This window comes from Bubalus kerabau, chromosome 3 (genome assembly GCF_029407905.1).
Source record: "Bubalus kerabau isolate K-KA32 ecotype Philippines breed swamp buffalo chromosome 3, PCC_UOA_SB_1v2, whole genome shotgun sequence".
NCBI classification, from domain to species: domain Eukaryota; kingdom Metazoa; phylum Chordata; class Mammalia; order Artiodactyla; family Bovidae; genus Bubalus; species Bubalus kerabau.
In genome coordinates this window covers 97,718,311-97,736,323 of record NC_073626.1, presented here as the reverse complement: position 1 = coordinate 97,736,323, position 18,013 = coordinate 97,718,311, and the positions used below count along the sequence as shown (strand labels likewise).

General features: G+C 42.5%; 1 protein-coding gene across 1 annotated transcript in view; it reads right to left on the bottom strand.

Annotated features, from left to right (window-relative positions):
* Positions 1-7,984: 7,984 nt before the first annotated feature.
* The window catches only part of STAM2 (signal transducing adaptor molecule 2), a 70,567-nt gene continuing 60,538 nt past the window's right edge, over positions 7,985-18,013 (bottom strand). Inside the window, exon 14 of the mRNA XM_055572576.1 lies at positions 7,985-11,692. Coding sequence (XP_055428551.1) covers positions 11,632-11,692 — 61 coding nt within the window. The 3' untranslated portion in view covers positions 7,985-11,631. The remainder of the gene's footprint in view (positions 11,693-18,013) is intronic.

Here is an 18,013-nt window from a genome sequence, read left to right as displayed (position 1 = left end):
GGGATGTTCCTCTCTGATTCATTTTTTTTTTTTTAATAAGTGGAAGCTTTATCCCCATATGTTTGTAGGTTATATGGCAGAGAAATGAGCAGCACTGTTTTTACTGATGTCTTCACTATCTTCTTCTTGTGCAAAGGCATCACACAGATTGTGAGATACATCAAGAATTCAAAAACAGTAAATCACTGGTCATTCTACGAATAACAACTCTCCAGTAACATTAAACAGCTGCTGGTCTTTTTTTAAACAATTTTTTTTTTTTTGGCATTTGGGTGAAAACTGTTAAATTTAATTTCAAAATACAGTGTTAAAGTTCCATTGGGAATCATTTTTCATCTCTTGTCAAATAAATAAAAGCTTCTCAGTTATTTTATCATAGTCATTATAGAAGTCTGTATTATGACATTTAAAGAAGATCATATACAGGATGCTTACTGAGCTGTAAGTCCTCATAAAAATTATGTATTATTTCTGTGCAGAAAAATTAGTAAGATTGTGTATATGTTAATAATATCATTACAACAAAATGTCCAAATTTAAATTAGATCATCTTATTAAACCAACATATCCTAGCCTAGTTTCAGAAAGACTTATGAAATATATTTGTTCCCATAATCTGTGACAGTTTAAATTACTCCCAAAATTATTCAGCATGAATACTTTTTACATTTTTAAGCCGACACACACCAGCACATTTGACGAGAACTTATACATGCCTTATCTCACTTATTATTTAACTTGAGGAAAGAATAAGATTAACATATTATAAAGAATATTGATTGTGCTTGGAAGAATAAAACATTACTGAAGTGATGGTATAGATAAAAGTGTCAGTCAAACGCCTCATGGAATACACTGCTGTATAATTAGTATTTCTAAGAATCTATAGTAATAAAACACTATAAAAAATAGGCATCTACAAAATAAACATAAACAAGATCTGTCACATAAGTCAATTTTTGTAAAAGATGAAGAATGTGTTGCTTTATTAAATATGTAAATAATCTAAATACTGCAAAAAGGATAGAATACACTTTCTGAATTCAGAATCCAAAATATATTTATTTTAATAATGCACACACTTAATACTCACTGAATGAAAGAGTAGTTGCAGTAATTTCTGTTCCTGAAGAAAATGAATGCCTGTGTAATAAATATTATGTAAATACGCTTTATGGACTTTTTAGGAGAGGTCTGGGTCCAATTTTGAGTCTAATGCCCATTCCTTGGGGGTAATCTGTTTAAAGTGAGGATAATTACTAAAGAAATATAATGCAGCTACCATCATAGGTTAAAAACACAGTACACGATGATCTGAGTTACCTAGAGGGAAAAGAACTTCCCAAGGTCATTCCAGCAGCCCACAGCGCAGCCTTGGTGCGATGACCACGGCCCTCCCAGGGTACCCTGAACTCACACACCTCGATAGCTTCTCTTCCAAAGAGAAATCAAGGCGATTCCTTTTCGCATGATCTCTGTAGCACCCAGTAGCTATGAAGGAGTGGTTTCTCTGTAGCCCATAGACAGTACGAAATTAAGGACCAATTTCCTGTGTCAAGGTAAAAGGCACTTCAGCATTCGGTGGAACCAGTGATCTTTATCACACTTAACGCGTGCTAGAACCACGCAGGAGAGAACAATCACTAAGGAAACAAACACTAAGTGTAGCAGCACCCAGGCCCCAGAAACCGAGTGCAGGGCTTCGCTTACTTGGATTTAAACAGATGCGGCAGTCTTTCCCTAACCGAGCGAACCAAAGAATAGGTCCCAAAGCGAGACCAAACTTTCTGCTCAAAGTGTTTTTCCTTTTGACCAGAGCTCGGAGATGACAAAGGAGAGTATTCAAAATAGGGCAAAACAGAAAAGCTTCTAACAGCGAATCAAAGCAGTTGTCCGGCGCCCGGGGTTCTGGTCAAGTCAAGTCACACGACTTAAAAAGGTTTCCTCGAGCATCGAAGGTGCAAAAAGAAATATTTCCAGTCTTAAATTCAACTAGGTCCCAGCTGGCTCGCGTCCACACGTACTAACTTCCCGGGACCCTAAGACTTGGGAGCCGGGACGGAGGGAGAAGGACCAGCCGCAGGGAACGCCGGGGGAGGGAAGGGGCGCGCGGGGACCCCGCCCGCCGCGCCCTCACGAGGGGGCTGCTCTCAGCTCCGGAACACCACCCCCACGGCCCCCCGCGCCCGCCTCCTACCTGTCTAAGGATGAAGCTGGTCGAAGTGGTGCTGCCATCGGATCTTTTCAACCTGCTCCTCCGGGTCGTGGTGCCTCGGGCCACCTGCACTCGACACAGGGGGTCGGAGAGAAGCGCATGAGGGCGCGGCAGTGGGGAGCCGGGCGACCACCCCAGGCTAGAGTCCGCCTCGGGACCAGCTCCCCGGGGGTTCCCCAGAGCCCGCACCCAAGTCTCCTCCACGGTCCCCACATACAGCCTCCACCCCACCCACCCACTCAAGCCTCGACGGCTGAAAGACGCCAGGGAAGAGCCGCCCGCGAGCACCCACCACATCCATTAACAAAGACTCTCAGAGTGCGGGGTCCGAGTCCCCGGCGGCATGGGCTGGGGAAGGCTGCGGACTCCGGAGCCGGAGCGCAGAGACCGGACGAGGTGAGAAGGAGCAGGAGGAGGAGGAGGAGAAAGAAGAGGGGCGGGAGGAGAGAGGGACGCCTCGCAGGGGTGGGGGAGCGGGGCCGCTGACTCCCAGGACCCGGGGCCCAGCTCGCCGGGCGCGAAGGCGGGGCGAGGAGGGGGGGGAGGGGGCGGTACCTGTGAGGTTGGGGAGTGCGGCCGGTCAGCGCTCCCGTTCTTGGCATAGGAGGAGGAGGACATGGTTCACAGCCGCATGGCCCGCCCGTGCGCGGCGGGCGGAGGACGGCTGGGCCCCCCGGACGCTTGCAAGCTGGAGGCGGGGGAGGGCGGCAGGACTTCCCCACCCGCTTCGGGACCCGCGCCGGCTCCTGCGAGCGCGGCGACACCTTAAAGGGATCGAGGCGCTCACCCCCGCGCCCGCAGCGGACCTCCGGGCAGCGGCCCCCTCCGGCGGAGGTCCCGCGGAGGGGGGGGGGCTCTCGGGATCTCGCCGACCCGAGCCGATGGAAAGAAGCTCTCTCCCACCTAGCGAGCGCCTTACATCAGAGCTTTCCAGTGCAGGAAGGGAGAGGGGGAACCGGGGAGGGGGGTGGGAGGATGAAAATAGTCTGCACAGTTTAAAATGAGACAAAGGTGGCACGGTTCATGAATCAGGACTCGGGGAAGGACACTGGTGCAGAGTAGCAGGGAGTGGGAAAAGCCGATCCGGCGTGTATGCGTGTGTGTGTGTGTGTGTGTGTGTGTGTGCGCGCGCGCGCGCGAGCGCGCGGGTGTGTGTTTGCTGCACTGGAATTTTAAAAGGGCAAGAGCAGAACCTTTCTTCCGCGACTTCACCCATAAGGCATGGGGTTCTGTGGTTTGGCTTTTGTCCGTGTCTTTGTATTGTTCTGTGAACTCTAGCTTCAGAACCGCAAGCCGTGCACACCCGGCAGCCCCAGGAGATTCTGCCAACCTGAGTCTGACGGGGGTGCAGCCCCGCAGCAAACCGGCGTGTCCTAAGGAGTTTTGAAGGTCACATAGACGTGCTGAAAGGCAAGAGTTGGCCACGTGCCTCCCCTTTCTAGGCGGATATCTGTTTTCAAGGGAGAAAACTCATCTTTGAAATCATACATCTTTGGCGTTGTTGCAACCCTAAATTTCCTCCTGCAAAAACATACTAGAGATTAACTGGAGAACAAATAAAAGCGAATTGTGGGGAGGAGGACTTGAAGTAACAAGCAGGAAGAGAAACATGCGAATTCAAAAATAAAGAGACCCTGTTTAATTGTAAATAGTTACCGCAAGAGAAATCCATGAATAAAATTTGCGTGATATCTTAAATTACTACATCAGCCCCTATCACCTTGGGTTCTAGTATTTTTTGAGCGAAACTGCATGTCTCTTTTAACAATTGGTTGGCCTTATTGAGGTCCTGATAATGTTTTACCATACACCAGACACTTTCTTTCCATTCCCAGCCCCTTCACTTAATCCAGACCTTCAATTCTTTGTAAGAGTATAATAACTAATCTCCTTGCCTCCAGCCTTCCTCTGAGCATACACCTGCACACACACACATACCCACACACTTCATTCTATCTACACACTACAGGCAAAACCATTTTCCTAAAATCTCTTTACTCAACTCACTCTTTTCTAAAAAGCACTGTTGACTTAAAAAAAAATGTACAATGTGAGTTACCTGCCATTTTATTTGGGGCAAAATGAGGACTGCAGCCTGGGAAATGGTGCCTCAAGTACCTCTGAGAGACTGCTCCAAAGAGGCAGGGGTGAAGGTCAGTATGCACTGATTCTGGCAAAGGAGGAAATACATACAGTCAAGCACATGTACAGAAGGTTTCTGCTAGTCTCATGAAGCTTTTTTGCCAGTGATGAGAAACAGTCATCACCAAGAAGGATTTTAGTGCTTTTTTAGATATGAGGAGACATAAGAATTGGACCTATAAAATGAGATCCTCAAAATACCTATCTGAAGATCTGTCCTGCCAGTTCCCCTACCCCATCCCAAGCACAGAGTGCCTCATTTCTGCGCTCCACCCTGAACTCCTTTCAGAGGCTGCTGAAGGTCAGAGCACATGCTTTAACCCTTATAGAGGTAGATGGCAAGTGTCAGTTTGTAGTTGACGGCGCTCATTGCTCTCAGCAGCCCACAAGACAGAGTTCAAACTCCTTGGTCCAACACCCGATCTCCTGCTTTGGTCACTACCACTTTTCTCCAACTTGATCACTGAACAGCAAGCAGAAAAGTCTCCTCATTGCTCAAACACACCAAATACAATCCCTCTTCAGCACCTCTGCCTGAAATGTGTCCTGCCCCCAATCCCACCCGCCTGAATCCTACCCTTCTTCCAAGCCTGGTTCACCACACTCTCCTTCCACAGAAATCTTCCCTGACCATGCCCTGAAAAACTGGAGCATTTATTCTCTGGGCACTTAGTGCAGGCTGCCTTGGTTTACGTGTTCTCTTTTTGTGAAAATCTAATTCCTAAAATAGATTTTTAGCTTTTTATCTTCCATTCTTATATCTCACATGTTATATTAATAGATATTCCATAAAGTATATGGATAATGGTATGTCTGCCAGTGCAGAACCCCTTGCTTTAGTTACCGTCAACTCAATCCATTTTTAGTTCTTAGCCATTTTCATAGTTGATACTTAATCAATACTTACAGAGTGAATTATGATGTGGGCACTGGGATTTGAGTTTTCTGGCTTTCTGCTGCCTACAGTCTTATGACTTTGAGTTATCAAAAAAGAATCTACAGTGGCATGACATTGAAGAGTTCTCTTTACTTACCTCACAGCAAAACTGGTGAAAATAGTTTCTAAAAAATTCTTTAATCTGTGGAAATGGTCCAGAGAAGGGTATGCAGCCACTGAAAAAAACATTCATTCAGGAAAATTTACTAAAACTCAATAAGAAAAGTGAGCTTGTGGTATTTGAACCAAGACTTGTTCTCCCCACCCTCACCACCCCCACCTTCATCTGATTCAGCAAGAGGGAAACTCTGGCTACCTGATGCAGCTGGGAATACAGGGCTCCCTCTCCCTTCAGCTCCAGCTGGAGGGTTATTTTCCTGGGAGGGACAGGCCATTTATCATCCTGCAGCAGCCACCTGTTGCTGAGGCTAAGTTCCCCAAATGCAGCAGAGGTGGGGGCTCCTTTCTTTAGCCCAGCCCCCACTTGTGGGATGGGGCTCTGCCTGGGACACAGTGCCACAGAGAATACTGAGGCCCCAACTGCTCCTCGAGAGACAAGCCAGGAGACCCAGGCTTGCTGCCCCTCACTACCAAGCGCCCAGCTCCTAAAGTGAAAATGTCACACAGAGAATGCCATTGTCCTTGCCCCCAGGACTGGAACTCAGAGAATGAAGTTGGGCCCCACTTTGCACCACATACAAAAATTAACTCAAAATGGACCAAAGATCTAAATGAAGAGGTCTTACATAAAAGTGTAAAACTATCAGAAGGAAACATAAGGGTAAATCTTCACGATCTTGGATTTGGCAATGGATTTTTAGATATGTCACCAGGAGCACAAGCAACAAAAGAAAGAAAGTAAATTTGAACTTCAAAATTAAAAATGTCTGAACTTTTTAAATTTTGTGGTACTGTCAAGAAAGTGAAAAGGGCACTATCAAGAAAGTGAAAAGACAACAGAATGCAGGAAAATATTTGCAAATCATATATCTAATAAGGGACTTGTATCATATATATGTGTATCATATATGTGTGTAAAATTCTTACAGCTCAGTAATAAAGAGACAGATGACCCTATTTTAACATAGGAAAAGAATCTGAATAGACCTTTCTCCAAAGAAGATATACAAATGGCCAATAAGCTCATGAAAAAATGATTGATATTTTTAGTCATCAGGAGAATGCAAATTGAAACCATGAAATACCACTATACTATCCACTAGATAAACCTCGGATAATAATTATTGGCAAAGATATAGAGAAATTGGAAATCAGAAATTCCCACTGCTGGTGGGAATGTAAAATGGTGCAGCTCCTTTGAAAACCAGTCTGGCATCTACTCAAGTGTTTAAACATAAAGTTATAAAATGAGCCAGCAATTCCACTCCTGAGTATATACCCAAGATAAACAAAAGCATATATTTGTACAAAAACTTGTACAAGAAAGCTCAAAGAAGCATTATTCATAATAGCCAAAAAGGTGGAAATACCCCAAATGTCCACCAACTGATGAATAAACAAAAGAAACTGTGGTATCTGTATACATTGGAATATTACCCAGCAATAAGAAGGAACGAAGTATTGATACATGCTACAGTATGGATGAGCCTTGAAAATATTAAGCTAAGTGAAAGAAATAAGTCACAGAAGGTCATATATTATATTGTTGCATTTACATGAAATATCCCAAATAAATAAATCTATAGAGACTAAAAACAGATTAGTGGTTGCTTAGGGCAGGGGAGGTTGGGGGGATATTGAAGTGATAGTTAAGTCTACAGGGCTTCTTTTTGAGGCAAAGAAAATGTTAATAAAAATACTAAAAAGCACTGAATTGCACACTTTTTCATGTTTTATCTATTTATTTTTGCACTGGGTCTTCGTTGCTGTACTCAGGCTTTCTCCAGTTGTGGTGAGTGCAGGAGGCTGCTCTCTAGTTGTGGTACGTGGGCTTCTCATCGCGCTAGCTTCTCTTGTTGTGGAGCACGGGCTCTAGAGCACTGGCTTAGCAGTCGTGGGGTACAGGGCTTAGCCGCTCCACACGATGTGGGATCTTCCCAGACCAGGGATCAAACCCATGTGCTGTGCATTGGCAGGTAGATTCTTAACCACTGGACCACCCGGGAAGTCCCTGAACTGTACATTTTAAATAGATGAATGGTGTGGTATGTGAACTATCTCAAAGCCTCTACTTTGAAAAAATCTTCAGACTTTATAAAAAGTGAACTCAAAACAGATCATAGATCTAAGTACAAAACTTTAAAACTTCTAAGAGAAAAAATAGGAGAAGATCTACATGACTCTGGGTTTGGTGATGAGGTTTTGGATACACTACTACCAAAAATGTATCCAAGAAAGTAAAAATTGACATGTTTGGCTTTATTAAAATTAAAAACTACTGTAGGCTCTGTGAAAGACTCTGTTAAGAGAATGAAATGACAGAATACATTTCTGGCAGAATACATTTGCAAGACACAAATCCTATAAGGAACTTGTAAACAAAATATACAAACAACTCTCAAAACTCAACAATAAGAAAACTAACAACTCAATTAATAAATGGACAAAAGATTTGAATGGACTCTTTACCAAATATAGTAGCAAATAAGCATATGAAAAGATACCCAACATCAGTTGTCAATGGGAAAATACAAATTAAAATGACAATACAGTACCAACACACACCTATCAGGCTTAAAAACAATTTTAATTGACAATAGCACTTTTTAGCGAGGATTAGAAGCAACAGGAATTCTTATTCGTTGATGATGGGAATGCTAAATGGCACAGCCACTATGGAAGATAGTTTGTCAGTTTGTTAATAAGTTAAACACACCAACAGTCCAGCAGTTGTGGTCCTAAGTATTTACACAATTGACTTGAAACCTTAGGTGCACACAAAAACCAGCATGCAAATGTAGGTAGCAGTTTTATTCATAATCACCCCAAGCTGGAAGCAACCAAGATGTCCTTCAATAGGCAAATGTATCTTTTAAAATATAGTCAATGGTACAATGGAATATTATTTGGTGATTTTAAAAAAAATGATCTAACAAGCCATTAAAAGACATGGATAAACCCTAAATGCATCTTGTTTAATGAAAGAAGCCAATCTGAGGCTACATTTGTAACTACATAAATGATTATGTGAGTGCTAAGTTGCTTTAAAGTCAGGTCCAACTCTTTGCGCCCCTAGGGACTATAGTCCACCAGGCTGTTCTGTCCATGGGATTCTCCAGGCAAAGAATACTGGAGTAGGTTGCCATGCCCACCTCCAGGGGATCTTCCCAACCTAGGGATCGAACCTGCGTCTCTTCCATATTCTACATTGGCAAGTGGGTTCTTTACCACTAGTGCCACCTGGGAAGCCCACACAAATTATTATGTTTATATGCAATTTTAGAAAAAGTCAAGCTATAACAGTAAACAGATCAGTAGAAAGGGGGAGGGTTGAACAGGTGAAGCACAGGATTTTTTTAGGATGCTGAAACTACTCTGTAGGATACTGTAACGCTGGATATTTGACTCTAAGCATGTGTCAAAACCTAGAGAACTTTACACCACAAAGAGTGAACCTTAATGTGTGCAAATTAAAAAAATCATTTAGAAATTTTGGGCATTCCCAAGATGGGAGGCAGAATGTGACAAAATACTATTATTATTATGACAGCAAACCATGAAACAACTTCACTGAAGGACATGGGAGAAGGGGAAGGTGCTAGTCTAAGTAATGTTTGAAATGAGTGGGGTCTATGAGACTAAGCAAAAGGAGCTGTGCAGAAGCAGGACTGCACTGCAGTTGACAAAGTTGTTCCCTGAGGAGGATGGGTTAACAATTCTGAAGTCCCTATACATACATACTGGAATGGAATAATTAGGTAAATGGATGGCAGGTGTTGGGAGCCAGGTTTTTCTACTGTTGGAGTGGAAGGTTACAGATGAGCAAGGGGAGATGTCTAGGATGATCCATGTGGTAATGGATTAGGGTCAGAGACACAGGTGTGAACTCAAGTGTAGCTCAGTGTGAGATTCAGATGGTTCTATATAGAAATATGCAAAGATATCCATGGGTTAGCATATACACACTTGTTTTCCTGTCCTCAGTTGAGGGTCTAGAAATAACTGCATCTCAGCAGCAACAAATGCATCTAGAATTCAGGTCTTGATTTCTAATACTGTCCTCTAATAAAAGGGCACCTTGAAGAAATGGCTGACTCCAGGAGCGGGGCAGGAAGTATATAAGATAAGCCTGGAGCATTATCATGTCAGAAAGTAAAGAAGTGCTAAAAAAAAAAAAAAAATGACTGGGTATATACATCAAAGGGGCACAGGAGCCAACTGAAAGAGCTCTCAATGGCCAAAGTTGGAACAATTTGAGCAATAAAATAAAGTAGTATTGGAATATATCCTAATGTATAAAATAAATATCTATGAGCTCATAGTGATAAAAATAAATGACTGAATAAATAAACGGAAGAGAAGAGACAAATCTCCCATGAGGAAGAATTCCAAATAATCTATTAGAAACACCATAGCTACCACTCCCTCCATGTGCACTGTGCAGTGATCTTCCAAAGAGGGCAACCTGGCCAGGAGCAGTGGAGAAAGGCGACCAGCACCACCTCAGCCAGGTGTTCAGGATCAGCATCACCTGACCAGGATGACGATACACACCCTTGATATCACAGGAGGGCAAAGGTTTGAGAGAGGGTCTTCTCTCAAACCCACAGCCCCTGTCTAATCATGAGAAAGACACCGTGCAAATCTCGATTGAGGGAGGTTCTATAAAACTCATGACTTAGAACTTCTCAAAACTGCCAAGGAAAGTCCAAGAAACTGTCACAGCCAAAAGAAGCCTGAGGGGATGTGATGACTAAATGGCATGTTGTATCCTGGATGGGATCCTAAGACAGAAAAAGGACATGAGGCAAAAGCTAAGGAAGTCAGAATCAAGTATGGACTTAAGTTAATAATAATGTATCAATACTGGTTTTAGTGGTAACCGATGTACTTCAGTAAGGTAAGATGTTTTTAATAGGGGAAACAACATTTAGAACTCTCTGTATTATCTTCACAACTTTTCTGTAAATCTAAAATGATCCCAAGATTTAAAAAAAATTTTTTAAGTCTAAAATTTTATAGCTGGAAGGGAACTTAGTAACCATTTAGAACAAACCCCACTTGTAGCAAATTAGGAATCTGATTTCAAGAGAATGACTTACTCAAGAGCAATTGACCACTGCGAAGAGTTGACTCATTGGAAGAGACTCTGATGCTGGGAGGGATTGGGGGCAGGAGGAGAAGGGGACGACAGAGGATGAGATGGCTGGATGGCATCACTGACTTGATGGACGTGAGTCTGAGTGAACTCCAGGAGTTGGTGATGGACAGGGAGGCCTGGCGTGCTGTGATTCATGGGGTCGCAAAGGTCGGACAAGACTGAGCGACTGAACTGAACTGAACTGACAGATACTCTGTCTTCCTTCCTAAAATGTTGAATGCTGCTAAATCACTTTGTCAGCTGCAAATACTCTTAAAACTTTATTCTGTCACTTAAATACATTTTGCAAAGTGTTTCCCACAGTCAAAATTCTGTCTGAAGTACTGTTGAAAAAAGACATGATTTACAGAGCTCAGAATCATAAGATGGCAGTAATTTCATATTTAAAAATAAAGTCACAAAAAATTTTGTCTAGGGTCCATGCATCTAGGAAAATATTATTTGTATTTTTAAGCTTGGAGTATACAAAAATCATAACAGTAGCACATGTACTCAATTGCATTCACAGGTTTGTGTAATTAACCTTTCACCTTTATCTCATGACAATCCCACTGTAAATTTTCTGAGTTTTTGTCTCAGGAGGATCTACTTTGTCTTGTTCCTAAGAATTTATCCAGAATTCCTCTTCTGCTCCCCCTCTCCCCTAATACTCTGGTTCAAACTTTGAAAATCTGTTCCAAAGTCACATAAGGCCATGGACCTTCAGGATATTCAAGATTGTTATAGATTCAAAAATTGGAAAAAGTCTACTTTCTTAACCCTAAAAAGCTTATATGCTATAAAAACCAGTGAAAATATTGTTTTCTGGATACAATTTTAAAGAGTACAATTGATGCAGATAGTAATGGAAGTAAATTTTTAGGTTTAAGTTTGAAGTATAATTACTGTGAAGATGACTCACATATCTTGTATGTGCACAGTTGCTCAGTTGTGTCCGACTCTTTGCCATCTCATGGACTGGAGCCCACCTGGCTCCTCTGACCATGCAATTTTCCAGGCAAGAATACTGGAGTGCGTTGCCATTTCCTTCTCCAGGGGATCTTCCTGATCCAGGGATCAAACCTGTGTGTCTCTGCATTTCCTGCTTTGGAAGGTGGATTCTTTACCACTGTGCCACCTGGGAAGAGAAAGTGGGGAATTACATTGAGATGCTAGTAGTGTAGTGTAGTGAAGTTGCTCAGTCATGTCCGACCCTTTGCGACCACATGGACTGTAGCTTACCATGCTCCTCTGTCCATGGGATTTTCCAGGCAAGAGGACTGGAGTGGGTTGCCATTTCCTTCTCCAGGGGATCTTCCCAACCCAGGCATCGAACCTGGGTGTCCCGCATGGTAGGCAGACACTTTTACCATCTGAGCCACCAGGGAAGTCATTGAGATGCTATTAGCTAATTTAAATTTTTTATTTTTTTTTTACCAGTCCTATTTGTCATCTTTGCTTTAGTAACACATTTATCTATTCATCTTGAGCTGCACTGGGTCTTCATTGCTGTGCGTGGCCTTTCTCTAGTTGCAGCGAGTGGGGGCTGATCTTTGTTGCGGAGCTCGGGCTCTAGGTGCAGGGGTTTCAGTTGTTGTGGCTCATTGGCTCTAGACCACAGGCTCAGTAGTTGTGGTGCCTGGGCTTAGTTGCTCCAAAGGTGTGTGGAATCCTCCCAGACCAGGGATTGAACGTGTGTCTTGTGCAATGACTGGCGGATTCCTAACCACTGGACCAACAGGGAAGTCCCAAATCTTAGTGGATTACAATACCATGGATCCCATGTTTCTGGTCCAGCCGATGGCTTGTCTCTGCTTGTCTTCCTATTCCCAGGTCCAGGCTAAAGAAGCAGCCCCAATCTGAGATGTACTAGCTCTGAAAAGAGTAGAAACCACAGGGCTACAGGAATTTTGAGATGCCTCTTTAAGCTTCTGCTTAGATGTGGGCATTTGTTGCACCTGCTTACATCCCATTGGCTAATACACGACATGCAACCATTACAAAAATCACTGCATGGAAACATACTACTCCAGAAGTCAAGAGCATGGGTAGATACGTACAAGCCTCTTCCAGGAAAGGGGGAAAGCAAAAACCTACAAACAACAATATAACCCTCCACCTGAAGGGTAACTTGGAAGTGGAATATCCAGTATTGTCAGGCCCATTACATAGAATTTTCTTTTTCCTTAATCTCCATATCCTCGTGCTGTGTCTCTTGTTAATATCACCTGCTCAAATTACCCATAACCTTTCTTTTTAGAAATATTTGGCCGCGTCAGGTGTTAGTTGCCGCACGCACACTCTTTGCTTTTCCTAGCTGTGGAGCGCAGACTCCTCTCTAGTTGTGGCACACAGGCTCAGCAGTTGCAGCATGTGGGCTTAGTTGCCTCACAGCATGTGAGATCTTAGTTCCCAGGCTAGGGGTTGAATTCACCTCCCCTGAATTGGAAGGTGGATGCGTAACCATTCGACCACCAGGGAAATCCCAACCACGACCTTTCCATCTTCTAGGTGATTCCTTTATTTATTGTTCTGCATAACCACTCACTCCTTCTCCAGTCCGTAGCAAGGTCTGTGATGTACTGTTACCTTCCATGAGTCATAAGGAAATATTCACTGGGCTTCTGCTCTGCTGCAACCCCTGGGCTCAAAGTAGAGAAATGAACATGCTGTCCTGGAAGGCATCCATGAGTATTATTTGCTGAGCACTGGAGACACTACGATTTTTCCAAGAGCTACTGACCATATTGACAATGACAGGGCCTTTTGTCTCTTGATAGTTAAAATGCAATAGTCCCTGGATTCTAAGATAAGTTGGAGTTTAAGATGCATCACTGGTAGAATAGCTTTAAGGGAAGAAAATTAAGTCCTACAATATACATGCCCATCCACTGTAAAATAAAATACATCCTGATTTCACACATGTTAAAGTGGAATGATTACAATAAACAAGTACAAGGATAAAAAAAAGATGGAGAAAACGCATATTTTTTGAATGCCAGGCACTGTGAGGTGCTATGCAGCTCTCTGCTAAATCAATTTTTATTCTTCATTCCAAAAATATTTTATATGCCTCTGCTAGGCCCTGTGAATACACCACTGAGTAAAACAAAACTCCAAGTTCTGAAAGATTTTGTAGATCTAGTGAAGGTAAGAATATTTTCATATACAAATAGCAAAGCCCTACCAACAGAAACCTAGACAAATAGGGGTAATGACAGATTTTTTTTTCCCCCCACACAAGAATTCCAGAGGAAGAGTTTAGAACTGGTGTATCTCTCAAAGGTGCAAACAAAGAATCAGGCATCTTTAAACTTTTCTGAGCCCTCATAACTTTATTCCTCATGGTCACAATACGGTTGCTTTATCTCTTGACATTGCATCTGCCTTCTAAGCCAGAAGGGGGAAGAGCCAAAAGCCTTTTCTTTTAAAATTGTCTTTCATCCTAGAAAGCCCACCCAAGGAACTCTGACCTATATTTCATTGACTGAAGCCTATGTCATTGGGTCACCCGTGGCTGATTCCCAAAGGAATCTGGGAAGGCAAACATTATTACCTTGTTTGCTGATTTCCATATGGAGGAATATTAATAAGATGGTTGGAAACTGGATGTTGAATGAGTCAAGCTGTAGTATCTGACCTAAAGACAGATCCGTATCACACACAGATCATTCCAATGCAATGTGTCAACTATTACGGAGTTACAAGATGCTACCCACAGAAGTGCAGCAGGGTCTAGGAGCCAGAATCAGAATAAGAATTTGGGCTGACACAAAGACAATTTATTAGGTGATCAAAAGCGTTTCAGGCAGAGAAAAACAACAGGGCCAAACCCAGGCAGGCACACACACACACACACACACACACACACACACACACACACACACTCACACACACACACACGCAAAGCAATATTAGCACCTGAGGAATTTTGAGCTAATGTAGAAATCTAGCATGTATATGAGAAAGTGGAAGACGTTAGAAGGGCTGCCAAGGGTCAGGTCATAAAGACCCTAACAAGTACATGACTCCTAAGTTGGTCCCTCACTGAGTATGTGACAGGACTCCAAGCTCAGGTTGGATGATTTTTTTCTCAGCAGCTTTGGTCCTTGGAGAAACTAACCTGTATGTGTGGATGCTGGGCCCCAGATTTCAACTCAGAACTAGTTCTCCTACTTCAAATCAATCTCAATTAGCTGTCACCTGCTGTCTTCCTCAGAGCAATTCCTTGAATTTCACTCTTTTCTATTCAGAAAACACAGAGCACTGTCAGGATCTCAGAGCAAGGCTATTTGCATCAAGATCTGGTCTCATCATCCCCCGTGTGACTGAGCTAACTGTACCAGAAGGTACACGTTAAACAGATCCAGCCACTTGCATGCTGTTCCTTACATGAGCATGCTCACATCTGAAGGCATTTTACCCCATGTGAGCCCTCTGGGACCTGTCTCAGTGACTTGTGGGAAAGGAAGCTGTTATAAGATACTAGCTAACAGCCTGAATATACAAATCATTCCTAGGTAACTGTCACACCAGTGTAGTGGGAAAAGGCACAGGCATGGGCCTCAGACAGACCAGGTCATAATCGCAACTTTGGCCACGTGACTGTGACCTTGTGAAGATTATGTCACCTCTTTGCCTACCTAACAAGTGTTATGCGAATTCAATGACAATGTATACGAGAAGTTTTTCGTCAAGTCCAAGTGCAACATCTGATGTTATACAACCAGTTAGTGCACGGCAAAGCCACAAGCACAATGCAACCTTGGAAATTCAGTTCTTAGCATCCCCAGCATGTAGTACCAATGTTATTATATGAATTAGTTAATGAATGTTAATAAACCTGTAATTTCTTCATCTGTTTCAAAATAGAAATGACAGGAGCAACTTAAAACTTTAATCCCCATCTCTGTAGACTTCCAGGACCTTCTTGGTCTCTCCTGAGGTTAAAAAAAAGTCCCAGTTTTAATGATCAAGTCAGATGTAACTATGCTGCTGCTGCTGCTGCTGCTAAGTCACTTCAGTCGTGTCCGACTCTGTGTGACCCCATAGATGGCAGCCCACCAGGCTCCCCCGTCCCTGGGATTCTCCAGGCAAGAACACTGGAGTGGGTTGCCATTTCCTTCTCCAATGTATGAAAGTGAAAAGTGAAAGGTAAGTCGCTCAGTCGTGTCCGACTCTCAGCGACCCCATGGACTGCAGCCTACCAGGCTCCTCAGTCCACGGGATTTTCCAGGCAAGAGTATTGGAGTGGAGTGCCATCGCCTTCTCTGGTAACTATGCTAATTCTAGCCTTTATTGACTAAAAACTATGGTATACTTAGAGAATCTTAACAAGGGCTTATTTGACCATTGGGCAGCAACAGAGTGATCTGAGTCTATTTACCAGGCAAATAGTAATACCAGGTTGTAAACACATGTGCACAGGTCTGTCTCTGTGTCAGGTACTATAGAATGGCTCACTCCTACATTTATTCCCAATCATCTCCTCCCCCGGCTTCTCTATATAGAGGCTGAAAGCAAAATACTCACTTTCCCAGACTCACTTGCTGTTAAGGGTAGCCTCTTGACACAGTACTGACCAGACATGTAGGTGAAAATCTCTGGGGAATGGTTTCCTAGGAAAGAAATGCTAAAACCTACTTTTGTCTTGGGTTCTAGGTCCCATTTTTAAAATTTAGACAGTGTACTTTTCACAACGCTTGTCTGAAGTTACTTGGAAGAAAAAAAAAACTTATATGATAGCTAAAGGCAAATCTCTACATTGCCACCCAACATACCTGTCTGTTCATGGGCTAATCTGTTGACCACCGGGAATGATATCCTGACAAGCTAGCACTGATTCCCCTTTTAGGTAAGTGACAGAAGTGACCAGATGAGGACAAGGCTACCACCTTTTAGAACTGCAAACTATACAGCTATGCAGTTGATGCACTGCAGCTAGAGGACTAGGTTCTAGAACTGACTACCGTTAGCGTATGCTACAGCGGTGTCAAAAAGTAGCTGGTGAAAGAACTGTCTCTTCAACAAATGGTGTTGGGACAACTGGATGCCCATATGCAAAAGAAAGAAGTTGGAGTCCTACCTCACACTATGCACAAAAATTAAATCAAAATGGATCAATGACCTACTTTCAAGAGCTAAAACCATAAAACACTGAGAACAGGAGAACATCTTCATGACCTTGGATTTAGTAATGAACTCTTAGATATGACATCAAAAGCACAAGCAACAAAAGAAATTGTAAATACAATGGACTCCATCAAAATTAAAAACTTTCATGCATCAAAGAACATCATCAAGAAAATAAAAAGACAACCTACAGAATGGAAGAAACTAGATCCATGTGTCTAGTATCCATAATATATCAAGCACTCTTACAACTCAATGACAAACAATCCAATTTAAAAAATGAGCAGAAGGCTCACAGATATTTTTCCAAAAAAGATACACAGTGGCCAAGCACATGAAAAGATGCTCAATACCCATTAGGGAAACACAAAGAGAAACCACAAAGAGGCACCACTTCACATCCATCAGAATGACTATAATTTTTTAAAACAGGAAATAAGCATTGGTGAGAATGTAGAGAAATCAGAACCCTCAAGCATTGTTGGTGGCAGTATGAAAGTTTGACAGTTCCTCAGAATATTAAATATAAAATTACCATATGCCCCAGTAGTTACACCCTAATATATAGATACAAAAGAACTGGAAATTGGTATTCAAATAATATGTACACACACATTCATAGCAGCACTATTCACAATAGCAAAAAGGTGGAAACAGCCCAAGTACCCATCAACAGATGAATGGATAAATAAACCTGTGGTATATGAACCTCATTTACTATGTTATGTGGAGATGTACCTTAACAACTTTATGCTAAGAGGAAAAACAAGACAACAAAAAGACTAATTTGGGGAGATGGTAAATGGTACTAAAATGCCACTATTCATTTCAAAATGGCTAATTTTATGTTACATGATTTCACTTCATTTTTTTTAAAGATGGCTCCCTAGACTACATATAATTAGTAGAGGTCGTTGACCTGCTGTAAAAGTATTGGGAAGTCTTTTCCTTTATTTTATGGTATAAAATAAAAACATAATTCCATTCTTCAGTAGCCTTTCTGGAGGATACCCAGTTTTCTGGTTTCTTCTTCTGTCCCTCTGCTTGCCTTGAACATTTCTCCTTTTGTTCAATACCCACTAGAAGAGCGAATAGTAATTGCATAAGCTCTGGCAGAAAGAAATCAATTATTGAAATGCAGATTTTTTTAATCACTAAAAATGGGATTATCAGGGGTCTTAGCTTCATTTCGGAGAAAGCGATGACACTCCACTCCAGTACTTTTGCCTAGAAAATCCCATGGACGGAGGAGCCTGGTAGGCTGCAGTCCATGGGGGTGCTAAGAGTTGGACACGACTGAGCGACTTCACTTTCACTTTTCACTTTC